This window comes from Ambystoma mexicanum, chromosome 5p (assembly GCF_040938575.1).
Source record: "Ambystoma mexicanum isolate Mex_15411 chromosome 5p, UKY_AmexF1_1, whole genome shotgun sequence".
Lineage (NCBI taxonomy): Eukaryota > Metazoa > Chordata > Amphibia > Caudata > Ambystomatidae > Ambystoma > Ambystoma mexicanum.
Window position 1 is genome coordinate 663518581 of NC_090930.1, and position 13977 is coordinate 663532557.

A 13977-nucleotide genomic window follows, 5' to 3' on the forward strand; every position below is an offset into this window, starting at 1 on the left:
CAGAGAACCAATTAAGTGCCCCACAGCACACCGATGACCAAATGAAGATGCCGTTGGATCTCACTGCATCTTCAAATTGCTCTGAGTGCTTCAAACTCAGCAAAGACCAAATGGGGCGGCCTTTAAAAATGTATCAACTTCTTGCTACTTCGAGTGCCTTCCAGCTTCGCTGACCTGAATATGGCCTTCCTGTCTAAAGCTTCTTCAATCCATGAGCCGTTTTCGTTTGTCGATCCTCATTGCTATGATGGATCCAGCCAAGGCAGTTCACCACTGAAGCAGAATCTACACTTTCCTTGTACCGAGACCCTTTCAGGCCTCGAGCAATGCTGACTTGAAATGGCCTGCCAGTCCCGTGCTTCTTCGAACTACAAGCTGTTGCTTCTTGTCAAAAGACATACCTTTGCTGAATCCCATTGAGCCAGCTCTCTAACACGAACCTGACCTGGTGCACCAGAAAACACCCAGAAACCTGGCTCAATGCTGTGAAGAACCTGAAAGATGATACAAATGTGTACATCAGTGGTTGTTTCGCTTTGCCTTCTTCTATGGACCATAGTGACATTTAAAACCCACTTTTATGCCTTGAAAAGATATTTGCAAATGATTTTTATTTTTCTAGAATAAAAACAGTTATGCAATGCCAAACTCATACAAATGTACATACATCTAGGGCAGAATTGTTACCTCATCTGGATCTTTATTGAAGTCGGGACTGGTATCAGGAGATTGTCTATGTATTTTGGGATCCAAGGTTGTTTAAGATTGACATGGGTCCGACCATGATGATCTCCCTCTTTTGGTCATCAAGGCATAGGCCGTTGGATGCCATCCAGGTCTGAATAACTGATTAGATTGAGTTAATTGCAAGAGTCTCTTCTGGGTAGTTGCCAGAAAGGTGTACTAGAATTTGTGCTTAAAGGGTTCAAAGTAAAAAGTTGGGAGAAGAAACAGAAGTTACTAAATGTTTTCAGTATAGGATAGAAAGATACAGATAGACAAGGGGTAACAGCGGATATGGAGGGACAGGGTTATGTGTGGTGAAAGAGGTACGTTTTGTGGTTCTTTCTGAAAATAGTGATGGAGGGTGCAGTGCAGATGTTAAGAGGTAGGGTATTCCATGCCCTGGGTGACCCGTGGGTAATTGCTTACTTTTGCGTGCATGTTACTTTGCAGAGTGGAATGTGTAGGAGATGCCGACTTGCCTGTCTGGTGTTTTTTGTGGGTGATTGGTTTGAGTTTGTCATGAAGGTAAGATGGGTTTTTGTGGTGGATGGCTTTGAATACAATGCAGAGTCCTTTCAAGGCAATTACATGGGGTACAGGGAGCCAGTGGAGCTGGTCGACTGCGGTGATGTGGGAACATTTTGGTAAATGAGGATGAGTCTGGCTTCTACATTTTGTATTGCTTGCAGGGGGACAAGAGTGCTGCTGGGGAGTTCAGCAAGGAGAGCATTGTCAAAGGATCAGGAAAATGAAAAGTGCCATCCCTAGAAATCAGAGAGACACAAAATCACTTATTTTAAGAATGATCATTAGTACATGCCTCTTCCATGTCTATAACTCTGACCTATCAAAAATACAGCAGATACTACACAATCTGACACTCACCAGTCCCGCCCAATGAACCAGGAATTCCCTGTTGCATACCACTGCAGTGGACAGCTCCTACAATACCATTTAATCAAAATCCAACTCCACCTCCACCCACCTACACACCCATGTGCTGTGCTTCCTTTACCTCATCACTCTCTCTCTCTCTTCCAAAAATCATTCAGCCCTGCACAACCTCTAGCACCTCCACCATCCGACATTCTCTCACATTCATAAAAATAATAATTTCCTCTACTCTTTTTTTTTCTTGAGAGATCATTTGAATGAACCTATTTCCTTGAGGTCCCTTTAATCTGACACACTTATGTGCCATTTCGAGTTGTTGCATCCTATTACCATGGGCAATAAGGACCAAGAGGTCATAAATAGCTAGATGTAGGTTTATTTAAGACGTGCAACATTGCTATCAGTGTTTCAGTTATCTTTTTGGAAGAAGACGCCATACAGTTCGAATCCTAATAATGTGGACGTTTTTAAGGCACAATATTTCCATGCTTATAATTTTGGGGGTAAACTACATGGAAGTCAGTTGTTAGATGAAACAGACAGCTAAATGTCTCATGTCTACTTTTGTTTCAAATATGACAACAGAATAGACAGCAACACAACAATTGCATTAGTAAAAGTCCCATTCTGGCGAAAGAGCGGAGGGATGGACTCCAGGAGATGCACAAGTGAATATATCCCATTGGAGTGATTGAGAATACTTCGGGGTCTCCTCGAGTGGAAGTCTTATTTTACCACTGTGCGTATGGGAGTCTTTGACTGGATCCTAGTTTAATTTAAGTTTTTTAAATGATGCTTGACATCCAAAAAGTCTTAATTGAAACACTGATTACTATTTATGCTTCTCCAAACCAAACCGAGCAGAATGATTTTGCACTATTCTATCATATTTTTAAACACTGAACCCATTTGTTTTGTTTTTCATCTTGGATGGAAAATGTGCAGTGTTAGCGAAGTTGTTATGGATTGTGAGTTATATTTTCATTTACAGTTTAATGGTTTGAGCAGAAAAGCATTCACTTAAAGGAATCCTAATGATGATACTCTGGCAAGACACACTTAAGAAAATCATTGAAACGCTTCATTGGTAAAGGAAATGAAACTAGCTGAATTAATATTGATTCCAAATATACCCCCTCGTTCTTATCTTCACAACCACCATCCCATCACTAACTACAATAACACCAACTACTACCTTCCACCATCTCTCTGGGACCCACACATTAGCTTAACATACCCTCAAACTAAATCTCACAAAGACCCATTCCAACATTAAATCTATCCATTTACCACCCCTAAGCCTGTCTGAGGTTAGAGGCATTATCTCTTATCCTATCCCTCTCTTTAAAATATACACACCACACAAACACACACACACACACACACACACCACACACACACACACGCATACTGTAAAGGTGCAGAAGTAAATCTTGGACACAGAGGTGACATGTTTTGGGTCATATATGTTTATTCAACATAACAGAGGGTTGATAAAATGCCTTTCTGTCCCTAAAGCTAAGAAGGGATTCCTTGCTTCAAAGAAAAATAAAGAAAAAATATCAGGATGTCAAACAAATAGCCAGTCACTGTTGTGTCTAAAAACCATACTACTGGCCCTTACACTCTTGACCTGAATCTAATGTGCAAGGATACTATCTTACCTGAGGAAATAGTGTAAGAAGGTCTTTGCCAACAAAAAGTGTGAAATGTCTCTGACGGTTTTCTAAGAAATAAGCTAATGTTCACTCCAAAAAGAATTGTAATATCCAGGGAATGGCTCCTTTCCCCTGGATTACACCTTTTTGCACTAAACAAACTGGGAGATCGTCTCCTTATTATGTGGTTCTCTTGAAAGTCAGCACAAACAGAAGTTCCATATGCCAGACAAAGTATTTCCCTGTTACTGGCTTCTTTTTAGACTTTCCCAGAGTCCAAAACAATACTCTGTTAGCCCAAGGATGTGTCTTCCTTTTCCTGGTCCCCTTTAAGCTTTCACAATAATGTACTACAAAACTCCTTATCTTGCTGGGTCCCAGGCCCTGTATTCTATTAGATAAAGTTCACCTTAGCCTTTGGCACTCATAAGTATGCGTGTCCCAGACTCTGAATGCAGTTGTGTGCCAGTTGTTGTACTCTCCTGCCAAGCATATATATCTTCTCTCTTTATCTCCTTGGCTCTCAGGATCGCCAATTCGGAATAATGACGTCTTGGTTTACTCTCCTGCCAGCAAAGGATTCTACCTCTCTTGTGCGTGGGTTCCCAGGCCCTCCTAATCATTTGCTTTCATATCGGTGCGGGTCCCAGACTCAAAGTCCTGAATTGTGACAGGTTGGTTTACTCTCCTGCCAAGCATAAGATTCTGTCTCTTTCACTCTCAGGGTCCAAGGCCCTCTTATTTAGCTATCCTTATCATAGAACTGATGGTCCCAAATTTGAAGTAGCTTCTCAGGGTCCCAAACCCTCTTATTGGGCTCTCTGTACTGACTCACTGGCTTCCCCGGACCGCTAGTCCCTCTTAGCCTGCTCACATACCTTTGTGATTGTTTCACATCTTCCGAGCAGCGGGACAATAACAATAATGAATAACAAATAACATCTGTGGGAGTCTCTGGCAGAATGTGGGTGCTTCCTTTTGTCTATCTCGGCTTTGCAGTACTCTTTTCTTCTCCTGGAGTGTCTTTTCTTAAGCTGCCGGCTCCCTAGATCCTGGAATACCTGGAGGGTTGTTTGGGCTATGATACGCATAGTCCTTACCTCCTGGACTAAGCTGGCCCTTCTCTGTGCACCGCGTTCGGCTCTCCGGTCTTGCAGCTAGTGCTACAGCATTGCTAGCAACTCCTCTCACCTGGTTTCCCTTGTCTATTTTGAATGAATTTGTCCCAATCAGGTTCAGCGGGAGATTAGACCATTCAGCACAGTTCTCGCGATCAATGTTCCCACTCCTAGTCATCTTCTTCATCCCAGTACTTGTATTACCAATAAATGGAAGGCCAGTTGGATTCCTGTTATAATGTGCCTCGTGTATATATTAGAATGTGATTAGGTAAGAGCTGTGTGATGTAGTTAGTAATCCAAATGGAGTGTTATGTGTTGAGATGATTCCAGTGACAGCCGTTCCTTTCTTAGAAAGGAGGAAAGCTGTGCTCTGGGTCTGTACATATGTTATTTAGAATAAACAGGCAGAAAAGCATTTCCAGTTTCGTTCTCTCTTTCTTACATTTGGCGAAGAGGAATTGAGAAGAATTCAGACCCCTGGCACCCCATGGTGAGACATTACGGTCAAAAGCATAGCCTACTATTGCATTCGATGTGCCAGGGAAAGTCTGGGATCGCAATGGACATTCTAGGACCCGTTGAGATGGGATTTGGTCGGGGGAAGTACATTGTGGTGTTGGTGGACTTATTGTCGCGGTGATGTGAATTAAAAATAGTTAAAGAAATAAGTGGGGAGCACATCATTGATTTCCTGCAAAGTGTTTTTGCTAGGGAGGGCATTCCCAGCAGTATATTGACGGACAATGGGTTGCAATTTACAGGTGGGTATTTTAAGGAATATGTAAAAAAAAAGTGGTATGAAACACAAGCGATCAGAATTGTATCATCCTGAAGGAAATGGCATGGTAGAAAGAATGAATAGGTGCATCATGGAAGCAATTCGAATGGCTGGTGCATGTGGGGTGGACAAAAATATGGCTGTTCAGGATATACGCTTTAAGGATGTCCCCACATGCCACAACGGAGGTGTCCCCATTCAAACTTATGAGGGGGCACAAGTCTAATTCTGAGGTGAGCCCGCCCTAGTTGGGAAGCCCCATTCCTCATCCCTTCTCTCTCTTTGCACTTGCACGTTCTGAATGCTCACAAGGTCTAGTTGGTCTGCCTCTATCTTTCTTTGTTATATTTAATTCCCATGTTCTCTCCCTGTTGCCCTATGGGTGCGTTGAAACACAATTTACTTGTTGCATAAGCTCCTTACAAATGCACAATAAAAAATAAAAATGTAAAAGAAGATAACAACTAGATTCAGCTTTTGTATTGGCAGAATAGTCTGACCAGCCGGAAAGAAATACTTAACTTGGAAAATACACAAACAACTCATCAACCGGCACAAAACAAAACACTTAGGTGCCATGAGTGGTTGAAACCCTTCCATTTTCTAGAACAGATTCACACATGCGTTGATACACATGCATCAGGAAAGATTTTCCAATGTCCAGACAAAACTGCTTGCTTGCCTACCACACTAGGATGTAATGCCGGCCCCTGGTCTCCCAGAGTCTTGTGTGAGATTTGTGGGTGCGCCCCCCACACCATTCTGCCCTGAGTGTGAATAGTTGTCACTCTTTGCAGTCGGATGTACAGAATAAAATACCATGCCACAATGAACATCTGGGCTGGCTGCATTAAAATGGCAGTCTCGTCATGTAATAACACATACCATGCGTGAATTATCATAAATGCCCAGAATAAAAGTAATGATAAAATAAGTAAGGGTCGACTGGTTACCCCAAATTGCCAGTCTAGCAACATGACACATCTCATGCTTGCTTGATCACCTATTGACTGCTCATTAAAAAATGGCAGGGCACCACGCCCCTCATGACCGACATGCCAAAATGAGCTCCACCGGGGCCTTCCCAACACATTCACATGCACACCCTGCTACTCGTATTCATCATACGCTCACACACTCACTCACACGCATTGCAATACACACCGTGCATGCATACATCAGAAACATATGGCACAAATGCACATAGAAATAAAAAAAGAAAAATTCGAACATGCTCCGAGCTGCTCGGATTCCAATCCATCCGTCTTCGCCAGGAAGGTTGCCGCTACAGCCGAGTGCTGCATGTGCTCCAGGCTCCACTACGCAGACAGGAAACCAGGAAGCTAGTTTCCTGTTCTGTGCAATGGGGCCTAATGGAAAGTAACTTTCTAGTTGGAGTGTGGCGGTCCAGAACGCTGCGCTGTAACTAGAAAGTTACTTTGAAGTTGGAACGCATGCATATCGGAAAGAAATCAGATCAAAATTATCTGACTTCTTTCCAAAGTCACAGTGTATGCGCTCTGACTTCAGAAAGCACAGGGCCAGTTTGAGGTGTGATGGCTGAGGTGCACCCTTGCGCCCCTGTGCGGCTGCGCTGCATGATCGCCCCTTAAGCCGGCCCTGCTAGGCTGTCAAGGGAACAGCAACTTGGCTCCCTTGGGGGGCGGGGGGGGGTGACAGATTCGGGCAGTTCTTTATTGTGGCCACATTTACAGACGTCTGCAGCAGGAAGCCATGGAACTGTGTGCTTTTCAAATACAGCAAGAACTTTTACTCGGAGTTGTAAAATAGCATTTGGGTAAAACGAAATTCTCTTTCGAAATTTCGGGGATACCTGGTTCGTATTTTATATGCTTGTTGATTAAACTAAAGTAAACAGTTTGGGGAAAAACTCATAAAATTACAGAGGCCCAGCCATGACTGCCGAGGTCAAAGGCCACATGTAAAGGATGCAACGAGCAGGGAGGATCCAGACACGGAGGGAAATAATAAGCTCACCATTCTCTGGCGTCGTTGCCTCCTTCTCAGACGGATGAACTCTTTGTGCTGACGAGATACAAAATTCACTGCTGCGTACTCCAGCAGGGCTGCGAATACGAAGAGGAGGCACACTGCCATCCAGATGTCGATGGCTTTCACATAGGACACCTGAAAAATGCCAACAGTCTTGATTACCCTACTGTTCACGCTCTTTCCTAAATGCAGTTCTGGAGACATAGGGCCTAAAAATTCATGGAACTTGGAGCGCAACTTTGCACTACCTACAAACATCCTGGTTTCACAGAGTTGTTTAAAGTGTATTTATGCATCGCTCTGTGAATCAGGGTGTTTGTTGGCAGTGTAAAGTCACTTTCCACTGCCTTAATCGTTCCATGAATCAGGCCCGTTAATATTTATTGTGCTTGACTCGGTTGAACCTTTCACCCAGAAACACACACAGCAAAACTGTAAACTCACAATAAAAAGAGGTGCACCACAACAATAAGAAAATGGCATTAAGTTACAATAAATTTACAACAACAGTGCACACAATCCATACAAAGGCCATAACATTTCAGAAATTATAGATAATAGCACAATACTATGAGAGACGTACACTGCCAAAGACAACAGTTTTGCCTTTTGCGCAGGCATTCAATAGCCATTTTCCAGGCACTGCCATAGTGGCACTACTCCAACCACACTACACTGAGCTGGTCTCGCGAAAAGCCTGGAACAGAATATGTACTTTTCAGCACCACATCCAATACGAGAAACTGGGCTGGTCTGATGGAAGACCTACAGGATGACCTGTAACATACTTTTCACTTTTCAGTAGCACATCACCCACAGCATACACTGCTGGTCTGTTGTAAGACCTGGAAATGGATTTAACAGTTTTCAGCACTACTTACTCCACAATACACTTTGCTGGTCTACTGGAGGACTTGTATCTGGAATCTGCATTTTTAAACATACTGTTGATGGGATCCTAGATACTGCGCAGCTAGACCCTAAGGCTCCCACAATGCACTTCACCGGGCAACTGAAACGTGCAAATTCAGAATCTCTACTTTCAAACTTCCTGACAATGTGATGGTGGACATCAGGCAACCAGAAACTACTTCTCTCAAGATGCACTGTAATGAGCAAAGGATACAATGCAGCTTACATCTGCAATGGTTAAGATAGCCTGAGCTCTATTGAAGCATCACTACATTTCATCTAGTGCTTATTAAAGACACATTGGTCCTGATTTATAAATAAAAGGTGTTTTCAATTGGAAAATCCATTGTAAAACAGTTTGTAAATCAGGCCCATTGCCTCTAAAGTGAGAGCAGCGATGAGCGCAAGTGACTCACACACATACGCGATGTTCATCGTTTGTGCTGTTTGCTTTATATTGTCATATTTGAAGACCAATGAAAAACCCCAGCAGGAGTTGGTTGCCGCATTAAGTCCTTTGGCCAGCATGTGTCTGCGCACTTTGCCTCATGACTAAAGAAACTCGAGCACAGAGTGTGCTTTCACCAACCTTTTTTGCTCCTTTTTGCAGCCTTTGATGGTGACTCGGTCGCATTTACTTTTTTCATGTTTGGCCCCCTTGGTGGCGTTCCAGTGCTCGGGGGTGCATTTGATTTGCAGTGGCGAGCAATCACATTCCCTGTGCGGCAACCCACTTGCTCTTTTCATGTCCAGAAACGACATGTTGTGCTGCTGCAGTGTTCCCTCAGCAATCCCTAATGGCCAGTGGCATCGCTAGGGGGGATGGTGGTCTGGGGTGGCCGTGCCCCCTCTGTAATCCTGGACCCAGCCTTGTGCCCCCCCTACCTAAGGCGAGCAGAGATCGTGTTCTGTGTTCGTGGTGTTATTTGTGACACTCACTAAGGCAAATGTCTTCAAATCACTCTGCAAATACTCTCCTTTTGTCTCAAAGCTAGCAGTGATATTGGTATGCATTCTGGAATCGGTATGAACATGAGCACGAGCCACTTCTCAGGTGTCCCTGCCCAGTTTCTGCACAGCGTCCTCCATAGTGTGCAGAGCAGCTTGCAGCCCATCCCATCAGAATGGAAAGCACGAAACTGCTCATGATGGGCCATTAGTAACTAAATGGTTTCCTGCCTGCATTCTGTTGGGGGGCGGCAGGCAGTGGGGTGTGGGTGGTTGGTGTGCACACAAGCCTCTCCGCAGGAGTGCTTGTGACGTCACACATTACCTTTCAAAGTCAGTCCCCCCACTTTTGTTTGTGGCCCCCATACTTTTGTCTTTGGCCCACTTTGATTCCTGGCAAAGCCACTGCCAATGGCTCCCTGTGATCTCCTTCCTGAATATTTCTTGTGCCCTTGGATCTGAGAGAAATCAAAGCTACAAGTACCTGCGACAAAATTAGGATTGCCTGACCTATCAACACCAGAGTTAAGATCTTCGAAACAGCTTTTATGGCTGAGAATGTTTTAAACCAGAGCACTGATTCCTCGTGGCTGTGGTGCTGCCCCTTTAAGTGACTTTGCACTCCACGGCGTGCACTATAAATAAACGGGATGTTCCTGGACACATCAGAGCGACCTGGAATCCCGAACCAACAACAGCTGCATGGGCGTGTGTCTGTAGGCGGGAAGGGGCTCGGGAGGACCCAGAGAGATAGAACAGTGGCGACAATGCATGGGATAGTCTACCCGGGTCAGTAAGGTGAAATTACGTTCCATTTCTTTGATACTAATTTCACTGTTCTAATGCCGCCGAGAGGGCAAGGACCGCACGGTTTACAACAGTAGCCTTGCGTGAGATGGCAAGCCAGTAGTGTTTATTCAGCTTGGATTCTGGGGCTTGTAGTTTTTGTTTCACATAGGAAAACTAAAAGAGAATTCCAAGCAGAAAGAGGAATATAATGACCTTCTTACGCATGGCCATGGGAAACTTGAGATCTCTGTCTAAACACTGGCGTTCTTTTTAAATAAAATTATTTCATCAAACTCGAGGCCTGAACGTCTGAGCCTTCACCTCAGGTTTCCAAACTGTGAGCTGAATGGTGCTTGCATCTCACCACCATAAATAAGGAATCCACGACTTTCTCTTCCATTTAAAGGTAGAGCTTTGTGCATCTTTCATGGTCATGCAAACCCCCACTGCAAACTTGCAGACCAACGTTGCAATTGTTTTGTTGCACACACCTACCTGGGGGTGCAAAAGAACAACAGGGGTCATGAATAGGAGACTGCCAGGTGCAAGCAGCTCATGTGGTGCTGCTTTGCATACTGGAACTTGTAGGCCTCTGCTTCCAACAGAAATAGCAAATCTACTCTACAAACATCAGCATGGGAATAATGAACGTATATCTTGCTATGGCCCTCACACCTGACGCATAACCTCAGGATGTGTTCTAACAGCAAATAGCACCAAGACAGCAAAACATCCGTATGAGCATGTTGCATACAGAAAGCGGGGCATAACTTGAGAAATCTAAAACTCACTGCTGATGCTGGCAGCTCTCTTCAGAATGTTACAGCGTTCGGGTCAATTACATACAGGTACTTTATGTTATTTTGTAAATCCAACTCTAGAAATGTGTCCTGTTCCTTCAGTTTCCACAGGAACACATATTTCGTTTCTTTACATTTTATTTCATGATTGGCTGTTCCCGGGCTCAGTGGTTTGTTAAAGCAATCGTGCAAGTATCTCGTAGGCCTCAGTTCACCTACATGGACCCGGGTGAGTTGGCAAACCTTCCTCTGAAGAGTGCGCTCCTGTCCACCTCTCTGGCTTCTAAGATACAGGGCAGTATCACTTCCCCTGCTCAGGTAAACTGAATGTGCTTCTTTCAAATGCATGTTATTTTTCCGGCTGATGTTGGAAGGTAGTTTTATATTGATTGCCTTTTTGCTTGACTATTTTACTCCTAACCACCATGCTAATCCCCAACTCAGTTAACTTTTGACAAACGCACACTAAATAAAGTGAGCAGATATTTTCTTTCTATGTCAGACTGTAAGCCAATTATTGTACAGTAAAATGGGTGCAAATTATAACGGTTAGCTTTTGATTGGAATCTCACCGATTTGCTCCTGCTTCCGCTTTGCTCATTGCAGGTTGTTCTGCTTCGTTATCTCCTGCTCGGCCCAATCTACCTTGTCCACAGCCAGGGGACATGGGGGAACACAGCTTTGTGTGCCCCACACAGGCCCACAGACCTCTGGCTGCACTCCATTCTGGAGGCGATTGCACTGGAGGACAAACACTCTTGCCATAGAGTGTCTTCATCTGGTCACCACGTGACGCTATCAGCGCTCAGTGGCCGAGCTGCAATGGGGGGCAGAGCACAGTGACGATGAGAGCAGCTGCCACCCTCAGCCCCGTCTAATGCTGACGGGTCCATGCAATACCCCTAACTGGCCCTGGCAGGTCTGGGTGATGGAGGATGAGCAACACCATGAAGGACCAGCCCCTTTTTACATGGACCTCCACTTTACCTACCCCAAAATAAATGACATGGTTCCCCTACCTAGTGCACAGGGGGTAAGAAGATGAAGTGCCCTTCAGCAGCTGCTGACTTATACCTGCAGCCAGGTCTTTACTCCCACACCAGGGTGGGCACCTGGGTGGGAGACTGCCATTAATGTAGTCTCTGGTTTCAGCTTAGTTGTATCACCTGGTAGGCAGAGAATAAGGGCTATGGATTAGAGTGTCACACTCACACTTGGAAAGTGCTTGATGACATTAGGCTGACAATCCACCAAATGGGCAGTAGTTTTCTGAAGTAAGCTTTGTGTTACTTCTAGGCTTTACTTTAATCTTTCGGATAGATGAGGAGACCCGGAAGGGGAGGGAACTAGATAGCCTGAGTGATGCTGGGAGACTGAAGGGGACTTTCAGGAGGGGAACACTTGACGGCTGGCTTCTTTTCACAGGCCTTGTGACAAACATATTTCAGGAAAGCACTTGAGGGATAGACAGTTTATTGGCGCCCTGCTTCAAGAACAGTTCCTGGCAATCTCTTCGCGCAAGGAAACTGCCACCCACAGTTTCCACACTGAATAGGACCGAGTCTGGATGCCCTACACCGCAAACCCGAATTTGCGGCTGTGAGCAAGAACTGGTTAAACTGTTCCTTTGCAGGATATTGGCCTACCTGGCAGTGTGAGGATCCAACCCAGCACCTGAACGAAAAGGGGGAATTGTGTCTACACCGGTCCAAGGAACAGTGTCTGTGCTCTTTCCTTTCCAGAGTCTGACTGCGGAAACAGGTTGGCTCCAGGGGGAGGGGCTCTCTTTTCTGTACATATTTTCATAGGAACTAAGATAAAGATGTGCGTGCCGGAGAGATGTTGTAACTGTTTATTTATTTTGGCCAGAGACCAAACTAATAGTTCATGTTGGTCATGTTCATGGCATGCCCGTATTGTCAGAACAAAAACATCCACTGAATTCCTCAAACCTCAGCCCCCCCTCACCTCCCCGCCCCCCCTAAGTTTACATTAAACTCTTCAGTACTGTACATAATAACCACAACCCAAGGTTTCAAATTGGTTACTGGGAGAGCACACCCAGGGCAAGGTAGGAAGTCTACATACCCATGTGAATGTATAGTGGAGAATTGCTTCAAGTATGCAGACTCTGCTTGTTTTGATTTCCGGGGGGGGGGAGGGGCATTGTTTTTGCCTCTTACCCTTTGCCCCTTATTAATGAATGCACAAAGTTACTTATTGTTGTGATTAGTTTATTCATCGTGAGTCATCAGGTAAAAAAAGAAATACAAACATCACAAGCACTGAAAATCCAATAATTTACAGATTATAACCTAAAACCACCACACAAACTAAAATCAAATTAAAACGATAAGTAAAAAAGTGAAAATTAAAACATAAAGAGCTTATGCATCAGACAAACAGTTTCAAGTTTATTTATTTCATTTTTGTATAAATTTTGCAGTCCTTTGCGGCTTTGATTTCCTGTAATTGGCGATTTCTTACTGTGCAGTAAGTAGTGAATGATTTCTTTGTTACCTGGATGCTGCACCTGTTGGAGTGTATATTGCGGCTGCTGTAATATTAAACAAACAATTCTTTTTAACTGTAAACTTCCTTGGAGTGCGCTTCCGGTATTCCTTTTCTGAACTTTTAAATCATACAAAGATACATCTTTGATTGGTTATGCACATCTTTGTTTTTTATTTCCTTTCAAACATAAACTTTCTTCTTCAAATAACCATATCCCTTTTGTCTCTCAACACGTGTTTCTCCACGTTTAACGCACGTGGTTCATCAGGAGAGTTTTCTAATATTAAACAAGAGAAACATTTTTTTACTTAGCTATATAAACCCAAATACATTGTTTATGTACAACAATATAGGTGGTAGAGGCAAACCACCAATTGATATATTCATTTAACATACTCACCAATTTTTTCGAATTCGGTAATATTCTCAACTTTTAAATCCTTTTGTTAAAGTTATTTTTTCATTTATAGCAAAACATTTATCTTTTCTTATCTTCCAGAAAAAATATATGGGATTTCTGTGAAAGCCAGAAGTAAAATAAACAAAATTTTTAAGCTTAGGTTAAGTTTAAACAATCCCTATGGTTTTGGTATCATAAAGTATCCCTTAGTCTGCTCTCCTCACCTTATTTATCCCGGTACGATTGCCTTCAATCCTTCTCAGTCCGTGCTACTGTGAGAGTGATTTGAATCCTCTTATTTATACTCGCGGGCCCGCTACGTGTGACGTCATCACGCCGCGCAACGCGATGACTTCATGCGTTACGTTGCGCGATGACGTCACGCGTTTTTCCTACACGGTCGGCGGCCATCTTAGTTTTTGAA

At 43.9% G+C, this 13977-nt stretch overlaps 1 protein-coding gene across 2 annotated transcripts in view; it reads right to left on the minus strand.

Annotated features, from left to right (window-relative positions):
• LOC138481120 (glycine receptor subunit alpha-4) overlaps positions 1–13977 on the minus strand; it is a 1152059-nt gene that overhangs the window by 291695 nt on the left and 846387 nt on the right. For both annotated transcript variants that reach the window (XM_069613038.1, XM_069613039.1), the window contains exon 8: positions 7176–7325. In XM_069613038.1, coding sequence (XP_069469139.1) covers positions 7176–7325 — 150 coding nt within the window. The remainder of the gene's footprint in view (positions 1–7175; positions 7326–13977) is intronic.